A 27,462-nucleotide genomic window follows, 5' to 3' on the forward strand; every position below is an offset into this window, starting at 1 on the left:
GGTTTTAATGTTTTGTGTGGTTTCTTCCCTTTTGTATAATGCAACTTTTAGGCCTTTGGCTGCATAAAGGAGTTGTGATTACAGGTAGGCCTCGACTTACGATCACAATTGAGTCCAAAATGTCTGTTGTTAAGTGAGATATTTGCTGAGTTTTGCCCCATTTAATGACCTTTCTTTTCACAGTTGTTAAGTGAATTATTGCAGTTGATATGTTACTAACCTGGTTGTTAAGTGAATCTTCTCCGTTTGCTTGTCAGAAGATTGCAAAAAGGGGATCCCATGACCTTGGGACACTGCCACCGTCATAAATATGAACCAGTTGCCAAGCAACTGGTTCATCACATGATCATGGGGATGCTACAAAGGTTGTAGTTGTGAAAAACGGTCATAAGTCACTTTTTTTCAGTGTTGTTGTAAAGTTGAACAATCATTCAATGAACTGTTGTAAGTCAAGGACTACTTGTATATAAAGACATTTTGGGGACAAAATAAAATTAGAAGCTGGTACAAGGTGACTGAAGAGTATTCTAAGAATCAGGAACTCTGCTCTTCCGTTTTTCTCTGTCTGTCTTTTTTCTTTGCAAGTTTCTGGCATTTGGGGCAAAAAATGCCAATTGGGTAAAATGGATTCACCTAATGACCATGGTGTTCACTTAACAACCGCTACAAAAAAAATGCTGCGTTCTTGGTGCCTTGACTTACGACCACAACAACTTATGATCGTAATTCTGGACTCAATTTTGGTTGTAAGTTGAGGACTACCTTATCAGTAGAAAGGTAAATCTTGCAGGAAAGGGGTAAGAGAGTTTGCACAGTATGTCCCTTACTGTCAACTCAGAAGGGGGGAAAAAATAAAAGTTTTCTAAACAGCTTACAATTAATTAAAAAAAAAAAGGCTTGCTCATAGCAGGGGTGGGTTTCTCGCCCCGTTCCAACTGGTTCGGTTGGAACGGGGCCGGCGGCGTCCTCGTGCATGTGCGCGGTGCACGCATGCGTACTAGCGTCTGCGCGATGCTCCAGCTGCTCCTGGAGGATCGCGCAGGCGCTGTATGCGTCCTGTGCATGCGTGGAAGCGCAGAACTTGTCAAAACCGGGTAAGGACCGCGGGCGGGCGGGCGCACCCTTCGCCGTTCCCGGAAGTTACTTACTTCCGGGTTCGCCGACCAACCGGTTCGCAGGGACCGCCGCGAACCGGTTGAAACCCACCCCTGGCTCATAGGGACCAGCTACTATAAAAGACATAACATAGAAGGAAAACAGTATGCCAGGATGGAGGTGTGGATAGAAATCCAGGCACTAATTTGTAAAGATTCTTAACCATAACCACCAGGATATACATGTAGTTTTCATGGAGGAGGGTATTGGTATTGTCTTTCAGCACGTATGCTAAAACAGTCTTGTTCTCCTCTAGTTTCTCTCCCTAGTCCAGGGGTGTCAAACTCGGTTTCGTTGAGGGCCGCATCAGGGTTGTGTTTGACCAGAGGGAACCGTGGTAGGCATGGATGTGGCCCTCCCCAGCTCTGTTTTTGGTGGCAGAGGGTTGCAGGAGGCCATTGTAGCCAAAAACAGAGCTTGGGAGCCCATTTTCGCTAACAGAGGCACAGCAGGCCGGTATTTCATTGTTTCCATGGAGGCCTGTGAGCCAGATCTAAGCGCCCTATGGCGCTTAGCCCACGGGCCTTGAGTTTGACACCTCTGCCCTAGTCCTTCAGTGACTCTTAAACATTAAATTAGCTCCAGAGGTGGGTTCCTACCAGTTTGCACCTATTCGGTAGAACCGGTTCGTCAAATCTACTGAACCAGTTAGAAGAGGTTCCACCAGTGGACCCGGAAAGCAGGCCACACCTACAGAAGAAGTTCCAAAATTTTTTGAAACCCACCACTGGTGGGTGTGTAATGTCCCGCAGGTATCTACGCATTAATAATGATCTAGTAATATTTCCTTATACATTTTAGGGACCTTTCCTTACATAATTGGTGTTTTCTTTCAAAGTTTTGGATTTCTGTTTCCGTTAGTTGGCAATTGCTAAAACCAATCCCACGTGAAAAAATATTCAAAGCCTTCTTGATTTTAATTGTCAATTTATTTATTCCTGCACATTGTAATATTTATTCATTTACATATCTCTGTTTTTCCACTGTTGTGCAAACACAATTCCAGCAGCTGCTAACATGTGTAAAATTAAATATATATTATAATCCCTTTCAAATAGCCAACAAAATATTTCTGGTTTTAATTCCATATCTTGCTTTATGATTGCTTCTAACCACTAACTTCTGAATAGCAACTTGGACCAACCTAAGTACTAATTCATAATTTCATATCCGGTCACATGGGTAGCAAGCCACTCCCATCTGGTCACATGGGCAGCAAGCCACTCCCATCCAGTCACATGGGTGGCAAGCCATTCCCACAAAGGAGGCCACACCCACAGAGTAGGTTCCAACAATTTTTGAAGCCCATCACTGATTAGCTGCCAAATGTAAAATGAGGGTGGTATAGTTGTATATTTCCTATATTTTTCTTCTCAGGGCCGGAATCTGATCCCTGCAGTATCGGGCAGCACACGACTCAACTACACAGTGCTGATTGGTGGAGAACCTTGCATCCTGACTGTCTCAGAAACCCAGTTGTTGTGTGATTCGCCAAGCCAAACTGGAGAGCAGCCAGTCACGGTACACCTGATCTGGGGGCGGGCCTGTTCTAAGGGGCTTCAGTGGCTTGAGCCATTCACCTCCATCCTGGGGAGCATCACTAATGTTGTGGGCAGATCAGAACTTGTCCAGTTGATGACATTTTACCTAATACAGGTAGTCCTCAATTAGTGACCACAATTGGAACTGGAGCGCTGTTGCTAAAGTACCTTGGTTCCTTTGTAGAAAATCACATGATCACAAGTTGTGATTTTTAGCGCCACATCTCTACTAACTCTGCTTGTTGGAAGCCAGTTGTGAAGCACGCTTAGAGTGATCATTTGATTGTGGGATACTGCAATTATTATAAATGTGCACTAGTTGCAAAGTGCTTCAATGGCAATCACGGGAGCAGAGCAGAGGTGATATTCAGCCATTTTTGACCAATTCTGGCGAACCAGTAGCAGAAATTTTGAGATCGGCTGGATCTTTTTCTGTTGCCCTGCACAGAACAGAGCTGGTAAGCAGGTTAGTGGAGTGGTGAAGGAATGGGGATTTTACAGTATCCTTCCTCTGCCATGCCCACCAAGCCATGTCCACCAAGCCATGCCATGTCACGCCCACATAACCAGTAGGAAAAAAATTGAATCCCACTACTGCAGCAGAGGATGCTGAGACAATTGTAAATATAAGTGCTGGTTTCATAGCTGGTTTTATTACATTACTGTAACTTCAAAAGGTTACTAAATGAAGCAGTTAATTATTGAGGACTGCTTGTATATTTTTTAAACCTGATAAATCTCTGGGGGGGGAAATTCCTAATGACATATAGTTTAGATTCAAAATTGACACAAGTGACTCTAATCACATCCAGCTTTGTCAAATGCAAACAACTTCCAGCTACAAATTCACATCTGTACATGAAACATTTGGATGTGGAGAAGATGCAGGGTTCCATATGGAAGTCCTCCCATATGAACAGGCATGAACAGTAATCAGGAAACATGAGGCATTCACCCAAACTGTGGATACTGACTCCTGATTGAAAATTGAAGGGTGAATAAGAAAGACTTAATGACATGCTTGTGGGATCCAGACGGTATCTCACTGCCAACTGCTAGAAATCGAAAGAGATGATTAAAACTGAGCCACAGTGGCTAGAGTGCAGTACTGCAGGCTACTTCTGCTGATCACCGGCTGCCAGCAGTTTGGCAGATCGAATCTCACCAGGCTCAAGGTTGATTCAGCTTTCCATCCTTCCGAAGTGGGTAAAATGAGGAGCCAGATTGTTGGGGGCAATGGGCTGACTCTGTTAACTGCTTAGAGGGGGCTGTAAAAGCACTGTGAAGTGGTATATACCGTATTTTTCGGAGTATAAGACGCACCTTTTTCCCTCAAAAAAGAGGCTGAAAATCTGCATGAGTCTTATACACTGAATACAGCATTTTTTGCTTCCCGAAACTCCGCCCCTTCACCAAAATGGCTGTGCATCTAGGAAGCTTATAGAGTGCTCCTGGGGGCTGGGGAGGGCAGAAATGAGCAAAAAACAGCCCGTTTTTTTTCTCGTTTTTGGCCCACCCCATCCCCCAGGAGCACTCTGCAAGCCTCCTAAAAGGTATTCATGCCCCCCCCCTTTAAAAAAAACAGGCCTGTTTTTGTGAAAAAAATGGGCCATTTTTGGGAGGTTTGCAGAGTGCAAAAACTTTTTTTTAAATTTGCCTCTTCAAAACCTTGGTGCGTCTTATACTCCGAAAAATATGGTAAGTGCTATTACTATTGCTAAAACGGGTCCTTAGTCCCATCCAGTTAGACGATTCTCACGGAAAGCCAATCATTTGTCTCTCAGACCAGCTCATCTCACAGGGTTCTTGTGATGGAAATAGGAAGAAGGCATGTTTGGTATTTTGTTGCCTTGAGTTATTTATAAAAATTAAAGGGAAACCAACAAGCTGCATTGCTTTCCTTTCCTTGCAGATCCTGGTGGGAGGCCTATCATTCTCTCCAGGCACCCTTCACATTTATCCCGAGGCAGCCTTGCCTTTGCCAGCTCTGGTGGGCTTAGGGGCAGGAGGAAGCCTCCTTCTGGGGGCTATCATTGGGGTGTTGGTAGCTTACAAACGGAAGACACGAGATGCAGACCGTACTCTGAAGCGCCTCCAGCTGCAGATGGACAACCTGGAATCGCGGGTCGCTCTGGAATGCAAGGAAGGTACTGGCAGGAGTGGAAAATGAAGGGAGTGCTATAAAACTGTCAAGAAGTGGTCAGAGAGAGAGGGAGGGGGCATTGTCTTTGTTTCCAAGGCTGAAACGTTTCATCAATGTCTCCACTGGCACACAGCCCTGACTAACGTCATATTCACAGACGCAGTTCTCATACATCATAGTAAATCAGTCTAGAATTTTTTTCCCCAGCTCTTTGTAACACCCAGGGCTTATTCCCCCAGCTAGTTTCGTTTGCTTCTTCTACACAGGGATCCTTTTGTTTTCCCGTTTTTACATCAAAACATATTTTGTACAGCCACAAAGTCGCGGAAGAATTCACTAACGTTTCATTCCCTCTTCAGCTCTCCCAAGAGTTTAAAACTTTGGCAAGAGAGGAAGAGAGAGAGGGCACCTTGACTTCCATGCATTTGCATATGCATTTGCATATATATCTGCATATGCAACAGACCAAGTTGTGACTCACACATTGGACAAATCCAAGCCAAGATCCTTTTCTCTGCAGTATGGCACTGCCTTACGTCCGCTAACAAAAGTGAACGGGCCAGAAAACCAGACAGTAGGCAGAACTCACCAGGTGTGACTCACAATGCCGAATACAGGCAAGCCAATATATTTTTTCTTGGCAGTGTGGCAGTGCTTTACCTTTCACTTCACTAGCAAAAGCTGCCATGCTCGACTATGCAAAATTGTGTAGAGTCCTTTAAATCGGCTCTGATGATATCAAAAGTCTGATGATGTCATCTTGAATTCCCCACCCCCACCCCGAAAATCATGAAAAGCGATGGCAAAGGAGGGAGGGGGCAGCAGTGGAGAGGTTCTGCTTAGGCAAAATATCTTATCTCGTGCAATTTAAATTTATAAAAGGAAAAAACAAACAGGACTGCGCTGTAAAGTCGTTGGCACAGAAAAATACGAATGTATATCTTGGACAAAAGAAAAGCTCATACTGAAAAGTGGAATGCCAATGGTTGCAACAGTACTTTATTTTCATGCCTCTTAGATGTACAAGCATAAGGGTGTGTGTGGGTGTGTGTGTGTGTGCACGCACGCACACTCTCACACACACACTATCCCAAGAGAACATCCTACAAGACTAACCTAAGGTACATAACGGCCAAGCAGAGTGCATTAAATGGCATTTCCACTTCAGCTGCACAGTATCCAAGACCAATTGTTAAGACAATCTGAGTCAGAAGATCCCAGGAGCATCCTTACCTCTCAATAACAAGGAAAAATACACTTAACAATGCCTTAAAGATGGGGGTGATGGAGGGTGACCATGACACCCCAAACCAAGTGGTTTGAGGCAGCTCGGTCTAATGAGAAAACTGCGCGGCGGCATGCTATCATGCGCGCATACCCACTCAATCATCCCGCCCACCTGAGCATGTGTGCATGACACCCCCACCCCCACGTGCGTGCATGCACAACCCCTCCCCAGACTCCAGAGGCTTTCCTGAAGCCTGGGGAGGGCGAAAACGGCTTCCCCAGGCCCTCCGGAAGGGCGAAAAATCAGTTGGCGGGCGCACGCATACACGCCAGAGTTGATGGCTGGTGTGCAACCAAATATGGTTCTGTGTGCCATGGGTTCGCCATCACGGACATAGTGGAAGGATAGTAGCTTCAGAGGTGTGATGTGGTTCCAGGTGCCAGCTAGTCTCAAAGGAGAAATTAAAAATTTAAGATTCTTTTGCAAGAAGGCAACATGGTTACATGTTTCCAAAACATGCACATGTAGTTTGTAAGCACGATGCTCTGCAGTCTTTTTCCACGTGGAATATACCTGTTTATTTTTGCTGCCTGATCTGACGAGGCAGGGCTATTGCAAGCCAAGGAGGGCTTGATGGTTAATCCTTTGGCTCCGCTACAGTCAAAAGAAGCAGAGTGGAAGGAAAAGTCCCTTTTGCAAACAACTCAACCCTTCTAACAGTCTTCTACCTTCTTCAGCTTTTGCTGAGTTGCAGACAGATATTAACGAGCTGACAAACAACATGGATGGCGTGAAGATCCCATTCCTGGATTATCGGACATATGCAAGGCGTGTGCTCTTTCCGGGGGTGGATGATCACCCAGCACTTCAAGAAACCAGTGTGAGTCCTTGTCATGGAAAAATGAGAGCCGCGTGACGTGCTGTCTTAACAATAGTATTAAGTTGGGGATAAATTGAGATTGGTTTATCCTGAGGTTTGGTACACCAAGGTCTTTATGTTTCGATATCTCTGGTATCATTGTCTCCTGAACTTGTCAGCTCAGATGCTTGTTCCTGAAATTATTGGGGCTGATTCTGCTCCTGATCTGATGGATTGAGGAGTTCCTTCTTTTCACAGACCAGCACAGAGACCCCTTTAGTTTGTAGATAGTGGCCATCAAGCTGAACTTCTTATTGCTCTTCATTTCTACTCTTGTTAGATCTACAAAGGTTGCATTCAAAAGCTATATTCTTAATAGTATAAAAGAGTGGAAGCAAACGGGGAAACTACCCTATTTTATGAGACTATCTATCTATCTATCTATCTATCTATCTATCTATCTATCTATCTATCTATCTATATATATATATATATATATATATATATATATATCTTTGTCTTTCTGTCTGTCTGTCTATCTTCTATCACTCTATAATTTATTATCTCTCTCGTATTTATTTATATATACCTATTTATCATTTATCATTGTCTGTCTATCGTCTACCTACCTACCTACCTATCTTCATCTATCTATTTATTATCTATCCATCATCTATCTTCCTACCTATCTACCTACTTATCTATCTATCTATCTATCTATCTATCTATCTATCTATCATCATCATCTGTATTTATCATCTATCCATCATCTATCTATCTACCTACCTATCTATCATCTATCTATCGTCTATCATCATCTATCTATTTATCATCTATCCATCATCTAACTACTTATCTACCTACCTACCTATCTATCATCTATCTATCATCATCTATCTATTTATCATCTATCCATCATCTATCTATATACTTATGTATCTATCTATCTATCTATCTATCTATCTATCTATCTATCTATCTATCTATCTTTGTCTTTCTGTCTGTCTATCTTTTATCACTCTATAATTTATTATCTCTCTCGTATTTATTTATAGATACCTATTTATCATTTATCATTGTCTGTCTATCGTCTACCTATCTTCATCTATCTATTTATTATCCATCCATCATTTATCTTCCTTCCTATCTATCTATCTATCTATCTATCTATCTATCTATCATCATCTATCTATTTATCATCTATCTATTTATCATCTATCCATCATCTATTATCTACCTACCTATCTATCATCTATCGTCTATCATCATCTATCTATTTATCATCTATCCATCATCTAACTACTTATCTACCTACCTACCTATCTATCATATATCTATCATCATCTATCTATTTATCATCTATCCATCATCTATCTATATACCTATGTATCTATCTATCTATCTATCTATCTATCTATCTATCTATCATTTATCTATCATCATCTATCTATCATCTATCATCATCTATCTATGTACCTATGTACGTATGTACGTATGTACCTATGTATCTGTCTGTCTGTCTGTCTGTCTGTCTGTCTGTCTGTCTGTCTGTCTGTCTGTCTATCTATCTATCTATCTATCTATCTATCTATCTATCTATCTATCTATCTATCTATCTATCGTCTATCTGTCTGACTGTGTTGGGGATACAGGAAGTGTAGTGGCATGATCCAGCAAGACAGTCTGCATGTTGCAAAGTGCATAGAGGTGGAGCAGGTATGTGAAATCAAAGGCAGATAAAAAGGCTTTCCCAGTTGTGGGCAAGGTCCAGCCTATGGCAGGTAGAAAGCTGCAAGGAATATTTGTCATTGCCCTTGCTAGCCATGTTGCCCTATTGGCTTAGGGAGCGGTTTCTGTTTTCTTGCCTCTGCAGACACCACCAAGCACAGAGAAAGGGCTCCGTCTCTTTGGGCAGTTGCTACACACTCGGCCTTTCCTGCTGACCTTCATCCACACCCTGGAAGGCCAGCGAGGTTTCTCCATGCGAGATAGAGGCGCTGTTGCTTCTCTGACGATGGTGGCCCTGCAGGGCAGGCTTGACTATGCTACTGGGGTGCTGAAGCAGCTGCTGGCTGACCTCATTGAGAAGAACCTGCAGAACCGTGCCCACCCCAAGCTGCTGCTCCGCCGGTGCGAGACCTTCTTTCATTCCCACGCTCCTGTCCTCCTGGCCCCAATTAAACGTTGCTATTTAACAATTAAATTGGCAACGGCGAACGGTGCATGAGTCCGTATTATCAACAGTATTCTTGGGATAGTCAGAACACAAGTTTCAGGCGCGATGTTAGAAGAGTGGAGAGATCCAGATCCTTTTCTTCCTTTTCACAAAACACAACTGCAGGCATAGGGGACTTCTCCCATCTCACAGTCGCAAGCAACACTCCTCTATCTTTCTCTTGTTCCAGGACGGAGTCAGTGGCCGAGAAAATGTTGACCAATTGGTTTACTTTTCTGCTGCATAGGTTCCTGAAGGTAAGAGTGGCTGAAATTTGGGCCGCCTTTGGGTCTTCAGACCTATTCTATTTCAACCCTGGAATCATTAGCTTCCCCCATTTAATGATATTCTCTCTGCCCAGTGGGAAATTTGAGCGTGAATGTTATTCAGTGATAGAACGTTAAGCCTTAAATGTGGAAGACCTTAATCCTTAGAACTTCCCTTTAAAAAAAAAGAACAGATAGATTTGGTGAGAATATTTGTATTTGTATTTGTATTTAGTTTATTTGTATGCCGCCCTTCTCCAGGAGGGACTCAGGGCGGCGAACAACTCAGGGGGGAAAGGGGACATAAACACAGTACACATAATTAAAATACATGAAAATCACACAGCCATATAAATCGAGAGGTGAGGGTCCGGATCTCCGCGGGGAGTTCATTCCAAAGGGCCGGAGCTGCTACAGAGAAGGCCATCCCCGGGTAGTAGCCAGATGGCATTGGCTGGTGGACGGAACCTGGAGGAGGCCGACCCTGTGAGATCTAACGGGTCTTTGGGAGGTAATTGGCAGCAGGCGGTCTCTCAAGTACCCAGGTCCAATACCATGAAGGGCTTTATAAGTTACGACTAGCACTTTGAAGCATATCCGGAGACCGATCGGTAGCCAGTGCAGCTCGCGGAGGATAGGTGTAACGGTGTACCGAGGTGCACCCACAATTGCTCGCGCGGCTGCATTCTGGACGAGTTGAAGTCTCCAAATACTCTTCAAAGGCTGCCCCATGTAGAGCGCATTGCAGTAGTCCAGTCTTGAGGTCACGAGGGCGTGAGTGACCGTTGCGAGTGCCTCCCGGTTCAGGTAGGGACGCAACTGGTGCACCAGGCGAATCTGGGCAAATGCCCCCCTGGTCATAGAAAATACGGAGCCAGGTTTACCTATCGTCTCATTTGAAGTTTCCTGCTTCAAGCTTGTCTCTCTTCCTTACCTAGGAATGTGCTGGGGAACCATTATTCATGCTGTTCTGTGCCATCAAGCAGCAGATGGAGAAAGGCCCAATAGATGCCATCACAGGCGAGGCACGCTACTCGTTGAGCGAGGACAAGCTCATTCGCCAGCAGATTGATTACAAGACCTTGGTGAGCTCGGGGGGGGTGGCGACAGAAGCTGCCAGGGAGCCCACCACATATCCCACTTCAGTAAATCACGGCTACATATGGAAGAAGAGGCTTGTTGCCCAAGTCATTCTAAGCTTGCAATTCTGGCTTGGAGGCATCTACACCATCAGATTAATGAAGCATTCTCCTTTTGTAACAATTGGAAACCTTCCTAAGTGGGTTAATTGCTTAATTTCAAAAATGGGGGAACCAGCCTGGAAGAGGCAGAGCTGTAGATACGAGCTGGGAATTATGGGTGATGTACCATGAAATATTACGTTGTGCAAAATACCATAACGCTATAGAGAATCGGGATTTGGTTGGTCCTCTGCAAGGTATTTCATGCTGGGCCTCAGCTAAGGTAAAAGCAACAGGTGCTACTTACAGACAGCTAGTTGGGAAGATCGAAAGGTTCTTCAACAAAGTAGCCAAATATTTTGTCCTTCTTGGGAATAGGTCTCGTCTAGTTTCGGTATCACAAACCCCAAATGCAATTCTGTTATCCACATCCTTATTTGACAAAAGTTTTTTTTTTAACACACTGAAAACTGAAACACTCGTTGGGAGCTGCATTGAAATGCAGAGGTCTAATTGTGTCGTTTTTCCCTAACTATGGAAGCTGACGGAAGTAGCATAATTACTTCTCATTCCAAATCCCAGATCTGCAGATGTTCATATACATGTGTGACTTAAAGTGAGATTTATTTTTCCCTGCTAGACATTATTATGCACCCCTCCTGAGCCACCTGGTGGACCCGCAGTGCCTGTTAAAGTATTAAACTGTGATTCGGTGACCCAAGCGAAGGAGAAGCTTCTAGATGCTGTGTATCGAGGAGTACCATATTCGCAGCGGCCACGAGCCGAAGACATGGAGCTAGGTATGAAGGACAGGAACATGGCAGAAAGCAGGTGGGGTTGTGAGCATGGAATGGACCTGGGTAATCAGCCACTGGCTTAAATTTGTAACTAAATAGGAAGAGAGAGTAATAAAGCCAACTGTCTTCCCACTCGTCTTCCGGTTTATCCCAGAGTGGTGTCAGGGTGCTGGGGGACGGACCATCTTGCAGGATGAAGACGCCACAAGTAAAATTGAAGGAGACTGGAAGCGCCTCAACACGTTGGGACATTATCAGGTATTTACCTTCCTTTCCTGGACTGAATCAAATGTGAGGTTAGAGGTTCGTTCTCCGAGCTCAGGGAACGAACCTCCACCTCCATCCTCCAGCCGAGCTATGGATATTCACCACCATCCCTAATTAACTATCTTAATATGTATGCTTCAGTTTGGGACTAAAAACTGAATTACCCAATAGTATACGTGAATGTACAGTTTTAGCTTTCTTTTAAAGTTCTGAGTAATTTGTATTATAGTAGTCACACTTACAATAATATTACTGTAATATTAATATTACCAGCAGTCAACATATTGTGAAGAATCCTTTAGTCACCACTAGAGTAGAATCTACTGAGATCAAGAGGAGGAAACGTAATTTCTCTGAATAAAGACACCACACACACACACATTGGCTCTTGGTTTTGGATTAAGGCTTACCTCAAGGTGCTGCTCTTAAATAGTCTTGGGTTGCCTTGGAAGTCCTCCTCACGTTGACGGTTTGTTCTTGTATATTTTTTTAGAAATTAGTGCAATGTATAATTGCTTAAATTTTGAACTAAGAAGCTTCCTGTTCAGCTTTTGGCCGGATCATAAACTTGATCAGAGGGCTTTGCCCAAACTAGCTTTCTCTTAATTGCCCCAATATTTGTATGAGGGAGTGCCCAAATATTGTGATGATAGAAAGTTAGTAATCCCTTCAAAGCTATCTGCAATCCAGTATTGTCACCTACCACCAGGCTACTGTGGTAAAACAAACAGCCAAAATGAAGCTCAGATCACATTAGGTAGGTCCTAGTGTTTATTGACAAGTATTTATGAATTGATACTTTGGCATATTCTCTTGACTGCATGATTGAAGATAGTTCTAAAAAGTTCACAAACTTTTTCTCATTTCTATACCCTTACTCTAGGTCAGCGATGGTGAACCTTTTTTGGCTCGTGTGTCATAAGGGGGGGAGTGAAGGGGGGTTGTGCGTGAGCATGCCGCACCCATAATACAATGCGTGACCCCCCCAGTGTGCATGCACACACGAGAGGTGGTCCCCCCATTTTTTGCATGCTTTTTTCACCCTCCCCAGGCTTTATAGGAGCCTGGGGAGGGTGAAAACAGCCTCCCTGTCCCCCCCCCCCCGGGAGTGTCCCTGCCTCTGGAGGACTAAAAACGACCCTACAAGCAAACCGGAAGTCACTTCCGGTTTGCTTGTAGGGCCAGTTTAAGCCCTCCAGGGGCTTCAGGGACCTTCAGTAGGCTTCCCTGAAGCCTCCGGAGGGCTTAAATCAACCCTACGAGCAAACCAGAAGTCCGTTCCCGAACTTCCGGTTTGCCCATAGGGCCGTTTTTTTGCGCTCCAGAGGCGTCAGGGAAGCTCTTGAAGGCTCCGGAGGGCCTCTGGGGGGATAGGGGAGGCTCTTTCCGCCCTCCCAGGACTCCTATAAAGCCTCTGGAGCCTGGGGAGGGCGAAAAATGGCTTTAAAAAGGTTTAACTCAGTTGCGCTGAGCCAGCTGACAGGGCCACACCTCACTTGCCCTGACCAATGGCTCTGCATGCCACCTGTGGGCATGCGTGCCATAGGTTCGCCATCCCGGCTCTAGGGTCCAGTATGAGAATAATGATTCGCCTCTAATTTGCAGAGTATACAATGACTGCGAAAAATGCATTGAAAGTTTCATGTGTACATATAGAAGAAAAATATCAGGGTTAAATTGTGGAGGTTCTTGGTGTTCTCTGAGCTTGGTGGTTTTCTTGCAGAAGTTTCACTACCAAACTAGGCAACAACATCAGTGCTGGGATGGTGACATCATCAGAACACTGATAATGTTACCTACTTTGGTCATGAAACATCTGCAACCAAACCACGAATCTCAGAGGGCACCAAGGACTGCCTAGTATGAAGTCTGCTATATTAATGCTAAGTATTATTACTGTTGTTAACTGGTCAACATTCCTCTTTCTTCTCTTCCTCCATCCCAATCCATCTTATCTTTGAACCCACTCCTCCTCCTCCCCCCTTTCCACTCCTGCCATCTCTGCAATTTAACACACAGGTAGCAGATGGCTCCACGGTGGCCTTGGTTCCTAGGCAGGCATCAGGCTACAATATTGCAAGCTCCTTCACTTTCACCCATTCGCTGAGTCGCTATGGTAAGGAATGGCACCTCCACTCCACCCACCCGCCCACCCACCCCGATCTTCACCGTCACAGAGATGCATGTCTGCCCTGAATGACTTGCGAATCCTGGATTTTTCTCCAACGGCATAACCTAACATTGCAAAGAAATGCTTAATTCGGTTTGGGTTTGAAGGTACTCTGAAACGTAGCAGGGCTGTTTGTGAGTTATATGTTGCCTGGACCTCTGCCAAAATAGTACATCAGATAGATAGTCCCTGTTGGAAGCACCCTTGGAAAGAATTATTTGTGTTTTAAAGGGTTCCCAGCAGTGGGGAAATTCAAATTTGTTTACTACCGGTTCTGTGGGCTTGGCTTGGTGGGCGTGGTGTGGCTTGGTGGGCGTGGCAGGGGAAGGATACTGCAAAATCTCCATTCCCATCCTACTCTGGGGGCCAGCCAGAGGTGGCATTTGCCAGTTCTCCGAACGCACTCAAAATTTCCGCTACCGGTTCTCCGAACTACTCAAAAGTTCTGCTACCGGTTCTCCAGAACCTGCTGGATTTCACCCCTGGTTCCCAAGCAAGGGAAGAATCCATGCTTCTTGCCCAAGGAAGAAAGCAGCATGGGTAACAGAGGACGGGAAGGATGGAGTATGGATGTAGATGACCTTAGAGTAGAGTCTTCAACAGGGTTTCCAAGGGAATGTGGCCACCTCATTAAGATTTAAGTAGATGGACCGAGACCAGGGCTATGCAGAGATCCAGATTTAAATATTATTTGGAGGGGCAAATGTGGGCAATGCCCTTTGCACCTATCAGGAACACCTTAAAGCAGCCATGCACGTTCCTGGGACATGTTCCATACATGTGGGGTAACTTGCAGGAACTCTTTGAAAATGTATGCTGGAGCAGTCCAGACTTTCTGACTAAGGAGCCGAATTCTACAATCTTTATACATTATGCAAATGTTCACCCTTTCTCATTTTTTTGTGGTTTTCCAAACACTGAAAAATCTTGCCTGCTTGCAGTTCACTTTACATTTTCAAGGCTGCTGTTATAACCATAAGCTCTAGAAATTTGCTTGAAAGCAAGAAAGTTGAGATCCTGCTCTTAATTCCTGCTGAGTTGCAGCATGTTTTTTTCCTCCTTGAAAACGGAAGTTGACTTATTTTCAGGATACGGCCTTTCCATCTTTTTGTCTGAGCCCTCATCAACTTGAGATTATAGCCCTGTGCAAATGAGCCTCTGCCGTTGTCTTTTTATGTGGCTTGGCAAGTAGAGACGTGTCCTCTCTCTGACACATACACATAGGCTTTATATGGGCTGCGGATGCTTCTTTGCATGAGAAAGGCCATCCCCATCCTATATGTTCAGCAGCTCCGCAAACCTGAGATCTAAGTTATCGGCATTTCCGCGATCAGCCTTTGACAGGCAGCTCTTGCCACGTCTGATATTTGTTCACTGGGCTTCCTCCCAGCATTATCCTGGCCTAGCTGTAATTTTCTTTGCTATTCCAGGCACGAAATGTCTATAATTTTACCGCCACTCCCACTTTGTGGTTGGAGCGGAAGGGGTATACTTTACTTGGTCTCTGGAGGGGTGAGGATGATGGTAATAGTGGTTCTGCTCAGATTTCAGGCTCTGAGCCTGAAAAACAACCAACCCCCCCCTTCCTCTGGATTTGGAAAGGGTCTTTTTTTTAAAGTTGAATCAGGGCTGGAAGGAGCTGCCTGTAAAGCAGGCTCTTTGGCCCAGGATTAAATTGAGCAAACTCAAAAGTGACTTCGTTTCTCACCCCTGCAGAGAGTTTGTTGCGTACATCCAGCAGCCCAGAGAGCTTGCGCTCCCGAGCTCCCATCCTCACTCCAGATCAAGATTCAGGCACCCGCCTCTGGCATCTGGTCAAGAACCACGAGCATCTCGGAGACCCCAAGGAAGGGGAGCGAGGGAGCAAGATGGTTTCTGAGATCTACCTCACTCGGCTCCTTGCCACCAAGGTATGGTTGGAAGAGAATTGGATCATGGAGTTAGTAGACAGGCTTTAGTCTTCGCCCTACATCAGCCTACAACCGGTTCACCCACAAATGCGCGAACAACCAAAGCGCGCCTGACTAAACCGCGGTGACAAAACCACGCCGACAAAAGCGCGCCGACGAATGAGCGCTGAAGCGTGCCAACAACAGCGCGCCGACAGAAGCGCGCTGTAACCCTAACCCTAACCCTAAACCTTAACTTAACTTAAATCACACTTCTGTCGGTGCGCTTTTGTCGGCGCGCTGTTGTCGGCGCGCTTTTGACATCGCGGTTTTAGCGCCGCGGTTTTGTCGGCACGCTTTTGTCGTTCGCGCATTTGTTGGGTCACGCCTACAACCTACATTAATCCTACAACCTGGAGTGGACGCATTCAGGCAAGATGGTCTAAGTTTAAATCAAGCCTTTATTTTATTTATTTGCTTATCTAGTGTCTGTGCTGCCCATCTCACTGATTCAGCGACTTTGCCGGACTTACAATAGAATAAAAACCCAGTGCTAAACAGCAATTAAAATTAGAAAAATTGAATAGAAAAATTAAAAGCCAGGTTGATGGGTGGCCTGTGGATGAGAATCTTCTCTACCCCATCAGCCACCCACAACATAGCAAGCCCCTGTCAGGGCCCTAGGCCAAGCAGCAGAGCCAGATTTTTAGGCTCTTCCAGAAGGCCAGGAATGTGGGGGAAGACATCTCCAACTGGAGAATATTCCAGATGGCAGGGGCCACAGCAGAAAAGGCTCTTCTTCTGAACCCTGCCTGCCAAAATTCTTCAGTTGATTGGTGTCTTTCATTGGAAGGTAAGATATTGCACAATTTCAGAACCAGTCCTTTAATAGTCGACCAAGATATTTTTTCAGCCTTTGTTTGTTCTATAACTCTAAAACTTTGCTAAAGAGACATTTCTCCAAATTTTCTCCCCAGAATTTCAGTTTTTGTTCAGTCTTGCCAAGTTCTTCACATAGAAAGCCTGAATGTCCCTTCCAAGCGGAACGTTGTTTAACCCACCTCCTATCTAGCAACAGGAGCAGGAATATTGGTTCCCTTGCTCTGGACTCTATGCTCTTCGGCCACATTTCAATGCTTGCCAGCTGACATCTAAATAAAGTTTCAGGTGCTTTATTGGCACTGTGCAACATCAGATCTGGCAAAAATCAAAGCTGTAAATTGCCAGCTGTAGTGAAAAAGAAAAGCAAGTACCATTTGAAGTCTTGAATTGTAGTTGTGTATATTTGTGTTCCCTCTCTGTGTGCTTGATTTGATTACACTATTGTTATCTGGAACTTTGTTGTAATATCATTTGGTAATATATAGTGATGCTATCAAGATCCTCACAGGGCAATCATTCCCATGTACTTTGGCAATAACCACAATAATTTAAATTGATGGGAAAGGGGCTTCTGTTGAAATGTAGATGCAATTTAAGATTGTGGATTTTGAAGGGATTAATGTTATAGTTCCAAATCAGGGCCATTTGATGCAGATTTATAATCAAACTCTAGTAACAGAGTATGAGAAGAGCTGGGAAAGAATATCTGGAACAGAACACTTCGTTATTTTTCTGGGAAATATTGAGATTATTCTCTGACAGCTGTACTGATTTTATTTTCTGTGGGATCCTGATAAGGACCTTAGCTTTTGCAAAATTAATTATTCTTCCTTTGCATAATTTATCAAACTATTTCATACACATTGATCTAGACACCATTTGGCAGTTTTCAGATCGTGTGGTATTGAGGAGGCAACTGAAAAAATGGGCCAGTTTGGGCATCTAGTGGAAGCAATGAGGGACAAACCAAATGCATTCCTGAGGAATGCAAGATTGGCTTTGCCAAAGCAGCTGTGTACATTTTTCTCCAATGTTATGAAGCCTTGAAATCTGGTAATGAAATTGCCATTTTCCGGATATAGGAAGAACTCCTCAGATAGATATTGTAAGCCCTCCCCCCCCCCCCCGAGTTGTGTGCTGAGATGGACAGCTATAGAAATGAAATGAAATCAATCAATCAATCAATCTTTATAGATTCAAATCACAGCCTCTACTCTGCCAGATGTTCCACCTACCAAGTTTAATGGAAAACCTCCCATTGTTGATCACTTCTGTCATTTTTGTTTGGTGGAATTTTGGTACTTCTTAATGGGGGGGGGGGGAGTTAGGAAAGGCTGTTGTGATATCCCCAGATTAACAAGTTGTTCTTTCCAACCTCCTCAAAAGATACATTCCAGAAGTATTTGTCTTTTCCAGGGAACGTTGCAGAAGTTTGTTGATGATCTGTTTGAGACAGTGTTCAGCACAGCACACCGGGCCAGTGCCCTCCCCTTGCCTATCAAATACATGTTTGACTTCCTGGATGAACAAGCAGAGCGGAGACAGATTGGTGATCCTGATGTTCGACATACCTGGAAAAGCAACTGGTGAGAATTCTGCATTTTGGTTTGTTGTCAACACATGCTATGGCTGTGTGCCTGTGAACCCACAGCTGGAAACCCACAGCCTAGCCTGACTGAGTACCTATCAATCTGCTTTAACTCAGGTGTTTCCCAGAGTTCACTCAGCTTTAAGCCAAACCAAAGCCACTCTTCAAAGGCATCTAATGGAACAATGAAAGTCAACATCAGCCTTTAACTCCCTTTCATTTTCTCTTCTTCTTTGCAAACAGATGATTTGGCTCAAGCGATGACAGGTCTTCCAATATCAATGTCTCTTTCCATTTACCTCTCTCTCAATTCTAGTTTGCCCTTGAGGTTTTGGGTGAATGTCATCAAGAACCCACAGTTTGTTTTCGATATTCACAAGAGCAGCATCACGGACGCTTGCCTCTCCGTTGTGGCCCAGACCTTCATGGACTCCTGCTCCACCTCTGAGCACCGCCTGGGCAAGGATTCCCCTTCAACAAAGCTATTATATGCCAAGGATATCCCTGTTTATAAAGGCTGGGTAGAAAGGTGAGGTGCTGGATAAATTGGGTGGGGGGGATATGGATGATGAAACAAAAACAAAACACAATTGCTCCATTCACAGTATATATTGTAACCAAACAAATAAACTCTCTTACTTATTAATATACGTGACCTGACAAATGCGCGCCCGTCAACAGCGCAGTGATAAAACTGTGACATCGACAGCGCGCCCACAAAGGTGCACCAACAAAAGAGTGGCGATAGAAGCGCGATTACGGTTAAGGTAAGGGTTAGGGTTAGGTTTAGGGTTAGGGTTAGGTTTAGGGTTAGGTTAGGTTTAGGGTTACCTGTAGGGTTACCTTTAGGGTTAGGTTTAGGGCACGCTTCTGTCGACGCACTGTTGTCGGCGCGCTTCTGTGGTCATTCATTGGCGCGATTTCAAACTCGCACTTTTCTCCCCGCGGTTTTGTCGGCGCGCTTTTGTCGAGCGCACATTTGTCGGTCAACCATTAATATGATGAGCTAGTTCACACAACATGCTAAAGCAACCAAAGGGTTTCCACAACATGCTGAAATACAAACTAGCCAACTGCATTTAGCTTAATCATCTGGTGTGAATTCGACAAGTTTGGCTAACAAAACCAAGGCTGCTTGATTGAATCACTAAAAGATGTGTGATAGGTGGCCGCCTCTTCCTTCCACTACATCAGGGGTGTCAAACTCACAGTCCACAGGCCGGATGTGTCATGCACTGGCCACACCCACCTCCGTTTTAGCGTAGGAGGGGGAAAAGTCACGATACGTCACATGACGATGTGATGATGCGAGTTTCACACGGCTGCATTGCGTAGAACAGAGGTCAGCAACCTTAAACAAAAGAGCCACAAAGATCCTACCTGGAAGTCCCCTGTTTAATTCTGGAGGCGACTGGAAGTCCGTTCCCCCACCATAGAGTCTCCTCTTAACACAGCGTCCTTTTTCCTCTACCTCTCCTAACCGAAAGCCCTATCAATGGTAGAGCTGACCAGTGACGTGCGGTGAGGTTTATGGCTGATGAGGCTGCTCTCCCTGCCTCTCCTACCCCCTTCCCTCTCTTCACTCTCAAACCAACTCTCTCTCAAATTGAGAGAGAGTTTGTTTGAGTGAAGGAACAAACACACGCATGCACACACACACACACAAAGTTGCACCAGTTACTCCCTCTACAGGAGGAGGCAAGAGAACCAAGTGCCTCATCTACATAAGGAATTTTTCGGCTTTTAACCCTTGCTTAACTCTGCTCGAGTGATCATAAAGTCAGACTAAATGAGGCACGTGGTTCTCCCTCTTCCTCCTGTAGAGGGCACGTTTTTAAGAGGCTTTTTTAAACAGTTAAGCACTAAGCAGAGTCATCCACTGTGACTGGTAGCAACTACCTCAGCCTTTTTCCTTTTACATTTTTTTTCTTTTCATGATGACAGTGGTGGTGCAGTGGTTAAATGCAGCACTGCAGGCTACTTCAGCTGACTGCAGTTCTGCAGTTCGGCTGTTCAAATCTCACCGGCTCAGGGTTGACTCAGCCTTCCATCCTTCCGAGGTGGGTAAAATGAGAACCCGGATTGTTGTTGGGGGCAATATGCTGACTCTGTAAACCGCTTAGAGAGGGCTGAAAGCCCTATGAAGCGGTATATAAGTCTAACTTCTATTGCTATTGCTATTGGTGAGGCTCTGCCTCCCCTGCCTGCACGTCACTGCCAGTGACAGAGAGCTGCAGCAGAGGGACGAAAGAGCCACATGCAGCTCCAGAGCCACGGGTTGCAGGCCACCTGACGTAGAAGCAGGAATGGGCCTCTGTTTTCAAGTAGCAATTAAGGCAGAGGGGCATGAAAACCCAGGTGCTAGATCATTGCAGGGAGTCCTTGACATACGATCATAGTTGAGCTCCAAATTTATGTTGCTTAGTGAGCCAGTTAAGGGAGTTTTGCCCCTTTTACGACCTTTCTTGCTACAGTTGTTAAGTGAATCACTACAGTTGTTAAATTAGTAACACAATGGTTAGGTGAATCTGGCTCCCCCATTGACTATGCTTGTCAGAAGGTTGCAAAAAGTGATCGCGTGAGCCTGGGACACTGCAACCGCCATAAATACAAACCAGTTGCCAAGCATCCAGATTTTGGTCCCAGAACATGAGGATGCTGCACCAGTTGTAAGTATGAAAAATGGTCATAAGTCACTTTTTTCAGGACTGTTGCAACTTTGAACAGTCACTAAACAAATGGTTGTAATGTGAGGTGTACTTGTACCAGGGATCGGTTGCAGGCGATACGCCCCGATACAGGCATACCTGATCCTGCCCGGAGCACCAAGTACCGTTACGGTACGGTACTCTGGAGGGCGCACCCGCCCACCCGCGCTCCTTACCTGTGCTTTAAGTTTTTGGCGCTTCCGCACATACGCATGGCGCGTACGGCACCTGCACAACGCTCCGCGGAGCAGCTGGAGCATTGCGGAGGCTTGCGGAAGCGTCATTTGACACTGCAACACATGCACAAGCCATGCACATGTGCGCATGCACTGCGCGCATACATGTGGGTGACTCCAGGGCCGTTCCAACCGGGAATCCGGAACCCACCACTGACCTGTACAGTTGGACTCATGTCTTGGCCCAAAGAAAGGCTAGCGGTACTGCCTCACTATCTTCAGTAGCCTGTTGATGATTCGTGGGTAATCCTTGATGGTTTGTGTGGGGCATTACATGACTTCACAGAAAAAGGTAACAAGCAATCAACTAAGTTTGTACAGAGTTTGATCCTGCGAGAAATTTGTTTACAATACAATTTAATCCAAGGGACTCTTTCCCTAAGTGTCACATGCGGCATTCTGACATCTTCAGCCGTAACTTTTAAGGATCAGTTGTATGACTTCTTGCTGTTTGGAGGTAAGAAATATGCTGTAAAATGGGCCAAACACTCCCACCCCCGACCTATCGACTCTTCTATGTGCTAATAAAAGGGAAGTCATTAGAAAAGCAGTTGACACCCCCTCCCCTCATGTATACAACCCCTTTAGGTTCATTTGGTGTTTTTTTTTTTTACTATTATCAGTCTAAGGAGCCGAGGTGGCGCAGTGGTTAGGGTGCAGTACTGCAGGCCACTTCAGCTGACTGTTATCTGCAGTTCAGCGGTTCTGATCTCACCGGCTCAAGGTTGACTCAGCCTTCCATCCTTCCGAGGTGGGTGAAATGAGGACCCAGACTGTGGGGGCAATATGCTGACTCTGTAAACTGCTTAGATAGGGTTGAAAGCCCTATGAAGCAGTATATAAGTCTAACTGCTAACTGCTTTTAGGAACTTGGGCCAGGTTTTCTCCTCGTCACATGCTGCTAATTAAGCTCTTCTGCATACAAAGCTTGTTTTCTGACAGCGTGCTAAGGTCACCACCACAGATCTAGTGCAGTGGTGGGATTCAAAATTGTTTACTACAGGTTCTGTGGGCGTGGTTTGATGGGCGTGGCATGGCTTGCTGGGCGTGGCAGGGGAAGGATACTGCAAAATCTCCATTCCCTCCCGATCAGCTGGGACTCGGGAGGCAGAGAATAGATGGGGGCAGGGCCAGTCAGAGGTGGTATTTACCGGTTCTCCAAACTACTCCAAATTTCCACTACCGGTCAGAACCTGCTGAATACCACCTCTGATCTAGTGGTTACCCCATTTGTAGAGAATAGTGTTGGCAAAGCAGGAATCGACCATTCTCATGTTAGAAAGAACGGTTATGTCAGCACAGATCAAGTGTTTTCTGAGGCCATCAGAAGAGAAGGCCAAATATCTATTGACTCAGGAAAGAAGGAGCAGAAACGCCTAGAGTTTAAATCTTGGAGTACTGATTTATATAACCTTTGATTTATCTGTATATATGGCTTCAGTCTTGTCCGCAATAGAGATTCATCTTGCCTTGTCATGTTTGTGAGCCTTCAACCAAATCAGCCAATTATAGAATAAGGAGTTATTTGTCTAGAGAGCCAGGATTTACAGCTATGGCTATCCGAAGCTTGACACTATCCAGAAATTATAGCAAAAGAATTTGTCCACGTAATCCACGATAAATCTGCCCAACTTTCTCTAATCTGAGTTGACCAATTTCCAAATTTCCCAACCAGCACAGAGATTGCTAAAAAATGTAGTTGCTTTTCCACATATTGGGAGAGTTGTCATGATTATGGAAAGTTAATTGATTAGGTTTAGACATTGTTTTGGTATTCTTGCTTACAATTTTCAGTTTGAGATGGGGAGTGAGGTTGCCATATTAAAAACAGAACACACAATTCGCTTCTTAGACTTATTTGGGAACATCTGTACTTGCATGTAGTACATTAGGTCCAAAATTAAGGAATCATTGGAAAGAATGGGTCGATGTAATACCTTCCACATTTTATTAGAGAATTGCCCTTCATTATCCAATTGCCCATAGTCAAAGATGATGTCATCAAAAATATGTAGGGAGGTCTGAATGAAGTTTGAATTGTTCCAGATTGTGGCACTCTAGTTCCTTAATGCTCCTTTTGATTTTCTGCCTTGTCATCTCAAAGTTCCTGGCATTATAGCAGCTCTCTCTGCTGGATACCAAATTTGGCATCTAGATCCCCTCCCCCCACCACCTGAAGTTTGCATGCCAGACTAATGATTAAAATCAATATTTACCCAAATATGCCATTTATGCAATATTTGAGCTAAGTATTTCAGAAAATGCAGCTCAGTGTCAAGGATGTTATTTGCTGAATTTGTATGCTGGCTACCCATTGGTGTACTCAAGGCAAAAAGCAATTACAATGAATCCAAAAAAATAGAATATTATCATGTTCTGACCCCCTCCTCCGTCCAGTAACGAATGCCGAGACAAGCTTAACTGGAATGTATTTTAATAGCAAGACACCAAGACCTCAGTGGCTGAAAGCCAAGCATAACAAACAGATAAGGACCTTGGCAGCAACTCAGACAAACTCAGGCAGCAATAAACACAGATAAGGCTTGGCAGCAATCCAGCCTGCCAAGCTCACAGTAATGTCCTCTGACATTCAATCCTGCGTTGACTTCTGCAAAGAGGGGCGTGTGCACCAGTAGCTTTTTATAGTCTGGAGAGGAGCCTAATGACCACCAGCTGAGTACAATCACCTCCTGTAATTGCATAATTGTTCTTGACGCCTAGTAGCTCTTCGATGGCGTGCATCCAGGAACAACTCACTACTGGCCTCCGGCTCACTCTCCCTTGTCTCCTCCCCACTGGTCCAAGGCACAGGCGCCACCTGCTGGCCAACCAGTCTCTCTGTGCCCTGCTTGGAGTCGGAACCCTGTCCAGGGTCCTCCACATCCTCCAGAGCCGACTCATAGGGCCCCTCGCTGTCGGAGTCTGGTGGCAGCTCCAACGGCTTCCTGCTGGGCCACAACAGTATCATGTTTATGTTTAGGATTGTGCTTGGTTCCCGCCCCCCCCCCCCCGCGCCCCGCTCTCTACTGAGATTAGACGGAGTCACCTATCTATTATATCTGCAGATGCATGAAATCCTAAAACAATATTTGTCTCTATGTTCTAGGTACTACCGGGACATCACCAAGATGGCTTCCATTAGTGACCAAGACATGGATGCCTACCTGGTAGAGCAATCTCGTCAGCACGCAGGGGAATTTAACACGTTGGGTGCACTGGGAGAGCTCTACAGCTATGTCGGAAGGTACCGTGATGAGGTGAGGCCATGGCTAGGTCGCAGCTTTTCCTTCCCCCTTTCCCCTTCTGAACCAGTCTGCAAACCCCCCACCTGTCCTCAAGGGAGTCGCCAACTATGCATCTTATAGGGCAGAGAACCTGCCTTGTTCAGCGGAGGCAGGATGGCAACCTGATTAGACGTGTTCTCAGTCAGCTCCTCTGCTAGCCTCTCCTTTTGTTCAGCTCTGAGGCCTCTCATAAAATTAGTCCAACGGTTCAATAGCCAAGGGGTGATTTACGGCTTTGGAGAAGACAATTGTGACAAACGGAGCCTTTTAATATCTGCGCCACCCTTCCGTCCCTTTTCTTCTTCTTTTTAGTTTCCCCTTCTATGCCTATCATCCTTTTACCTCTTGCAAATAGATTGTGTGGCAGCTTTCAGAGGAAGGGCCCTGTTTTACAGATGGTTTAATCCCAAGGAGCCAAAAATCTGTGAATCTGTCCCAGGGAAGGAAGCAGTGGTGGGTTTCAAAAATTGTTCGAACCTACTCTGTGGGTGTGTCCTCCTTCGTGGGAGTGGCTTGCCACCCATGTGACCGGATGGGAGTGGCTTGCCGCCCATGTGACCGGATATGAAGGTGCCAACGACACTTGTCAGAACCACCTTAAATTACCTCACACACAGCACTGGCATGCATAAGAATAGGATGTAAACTTGTTTTTTAAAAGGCATCTTTGGTTTGCGTTAAAACAACTTCAACACACGCAATGTTCTCATTGCACCACAAACGCAGTAGTCATCCTTACCTTTCACAGAGGCACTGAGTTTTATAAATATGAGCATGATAGTGTAGAATAATCATATCCAAGGACCAGTGGTGGGTTTCAAAAAATTTTTGGAACCTCTTCTGTAGGTGTGGCCTGCTTTCCGGGTCCACTGGTGGAACCTCTTCTAACCAGTTCGGTAGATTTGACGAACCGGTTCTACCGAATAGGTGTGAACTGGTAGGAACCCACCTCTGGTTTAATCCCAAGGAGCCAAAAATCTGTGAATCTGTCCCAGGGAAGGAAGCCTCTCTTTTTCCAACATTCCAGCCCCAAAATTCCATCCTAATAAGTGGGAAATCATCTTGCCAGCCTTTTTTTACTCCTTGCTGTTGACCATTCCTTTCCAACTTTACTGGATATCTCTCCATCCTGGTCCCTGGATCTTATACCCCTTTTTGCTCCTGGGAGTTTAGTGCTTAGCTCCTCCTGGCCTCTTCCCCCCCCCTCTCTCTCTCCATCTCTCTCTCTATCTATCTATCTATCTCTCTATCTCTATCTATCTATCTCTCTATCTATCTCTCTCTATATATATCTATCTCTCTATCTATCTCTCTATCTCTCTATCTCTATCAATCTCTCTCTCTCTCTCTCTCTATATATATATATATATATATATATATATATATATATATATATATTTATCTCTCTCTCTCTCTCTCTCTCTCTCTCTATCACTCCATCCATCCCTCCCTCCCTCCCTCCCTCCCTCCCTCCCTCCCTCCCTCTCTCTCTCTCTCTCTCTCTCTTCCTCCCCTTGGACTGAACCTTTTGCTTCCAATCTCTCCCCCCCTCCCCCCCGCCGTCCCCACCTTGCCTCCAGATCCTGACTGCGTTGGAACGGGATGCTGCCTGCCGGAAACACAAACTGAGGCTGAAGCTAGAACAAGTCACCACTCTCGTTTCGGGAACAAGCTGAGGATGCCGGAAGGGGCAGGAGGGCGAAGGGAGCGGGCGGCAGGCATCCCAGAGAGGCGCCTCCGAAGGGACTCTACCTCCAACTTGGCTTGTGCCCCCCCCCCCCACAAAGGGGAACAGACTTGATCTTTTTAACCTCCCGGGGGGGGCAAGAGACCTGGGGTGCCCCCGGGGTGGCAGAAAGTCGCTGTGGTGCCTCCCCTCCCCAGCCTTCAGTCTGGAAGCAATAACAAGCACCTGCCCCCCCTCTGCCTCTGCCTTGGGAGGGGCCACCCAGAATAAGCAATGAGGTTGGGGTGCAGCCTGATCATGCCCCCTCCCCCTCAAGCCGGCAGCTAAACGGACCCCCCCATCACCCCAAATGTTTGTGGACCCCTCTCTTCAATCATACCGATCATCTCCCTAATCCCCCACTCTTTGTTGGTAGCTGGTGGAATCTGCCCTTGTTCTGTTTTTGGTAACCATGGCAATTTGATATTTTTAATCTTACCTGACAGTGCTCCCACCCTCCCCCCCAAAAAGAAAACATTCACTCCTACCCCACCTGTTGTGCCCTCACTGGGTGCAGTGCCTTACTCATTAATTTATTATTGCATCTTGTTAAGATTATTGGCTGTAAATGATTCCATTCCCTGGGTGTAGAGATTTCAGTGTAAAAAGTCCTCCGTCCCGTCCCGCCCCTCACGCGCCCCCCCTCAACCCTTTTGTTCTTAAGAGTCTGTGTAAATATTTGCACTGCAGCCTGGAGGGATTCAATCCCCCCCCCTCCTTCCCTCCCCAAAAATAAAATAAAATAAATTAAAAAAATAAGAATAAGAATCCCCCTTCAGGGATTAAGGAATTGTGGTGAGGTGGGGAATGCCCCTGCAGCAGCATGGGCTTTTTATTAGTTCATTTTATAATTACTTTTTCTTTTGCTAAATAAAAGCCTGGAAAAAAAAATACTCTTCTTGATATGATGTGGAGGGATTGGGGGAAATGCCAGAAAATGCGTATTCCGCAGAAACAAGCCCCCCATCCTCTTGCATTCCGGTGTTACAAGGAGATACTTTGGATATGGCATCCCCTTGGGCCGCCTGGCTGTTCTTTTGAATTGCAAAGTGTGGGACAATTCCAGTTCATTTAGGCATTACAAATGTTGATATTTTTTTTACAGTATAATTCTAGATGATTCAACTCCCTGCATCAACTTTTTGCCCACGTACCGTAACCCTTTTTTTCTTCACTGATCATGTCTGCCACTAATTTGCTTGTGTATACAGACCAAGGAAGACTCCGAATCTTAAATACCCCTTGTGGACTGAGCCAATTTTGGGCAGCTTACTCACCACTCTGAATGCGCCTGTCAGAAACCTTAAGGATGCAAACTGGTCATGAA

General features: G+C 45.3%; 1 protein-coding gene across 7 annotated transcripts in view; it reads left to right on the top strand.

Annotated features, from left to right (window-relative positions):
* Positions 1 to 27,026, top strand: part of PLXNA3 (plexin A3) — a 92,511-nt gene extending 65,485 nt beyond the window's left edge. For 6 of the 7 annotated variants that reach the window (XM_032210874.1, XM_032210878.1, XM_032210879.1 and 3 more), the window contains 14 exons: positions 2,533 to 2,676; positions 4,609 to 4,843; positions 6,805 to 6,947; positions 8,800 to 9,056; positions 9,332 to 9,398; positions 10,346 to 10,492; positions 11,229 to 11,388; positions 11,540 to 11,643; positions 13,672 to 13,768; positions 15,539 to 15,732; positions 18,010 to 18,179; positions 18,498 to 18,710; positions 24,232 to 24,382; positions 25,990 to 27,026. In XM_032210874.1, coding sequence (XP_032066765.1) covers positions 2,533 to 2,676; positions 4,609 to 4,843; positions 6,805 to 6,947; positions 8,800 to 9,056; positions 9,332 to 9,398; positions 10,346 to 10,492; positions 11,229 to 11,388; positions 11,540 to 11,643; positions 13,672 to 13,768; positions 15,539 to 15,732; positions 18,010 to 18,179; positions 18,498 to 18,710; positions 24,232 to 24,382; positions 25,990 to 26,085 — 2,178 coding nt within the window. In that variant the 3' untranslated portion in view covers positions 26,086 to 27,026. Of the gene's footprint in view, positions 1 to 2,532; positions 2,677 to 4,608; positions 4,844 to 6,804; positions 6,948 to 8,799; positions 9,057 to 9,331; positions 9,399 to 10,345; positions 10,493 to 11,228; positions 11,389 to 11,484; positions 11,644 to 13,671; positions 13,769 to 15,538; positions 15,733 to 18,009; positions 18,180 to 18,497; positions 18,711 to 24,231; positions 24,383 to 25,989 lie in introns of those variants that run through there. The other variant, XR_004254762.1, reaches the window with a different exon arrangement.
* The last annotated feature ends 436 nt before the right edge of the window (positions 27,027 to 27,462 follow it).

The sequence above is a fragment of the Thamnophis elegans genome, chromosome 2 (assembly GCF_009769535.1).
Source record: "Thamnophis elegans isolate rThaEle1 chromosome 2, rThaEle1.pri, whole genome shotgun sequence".
Taxonomy (NCBI): domain Eukaryota; kingdom Metazoa; phylum Chordata; class Lepidosauria; order Squamata; family Colubridae; genus Thamnophis; species Thamnophis elegans.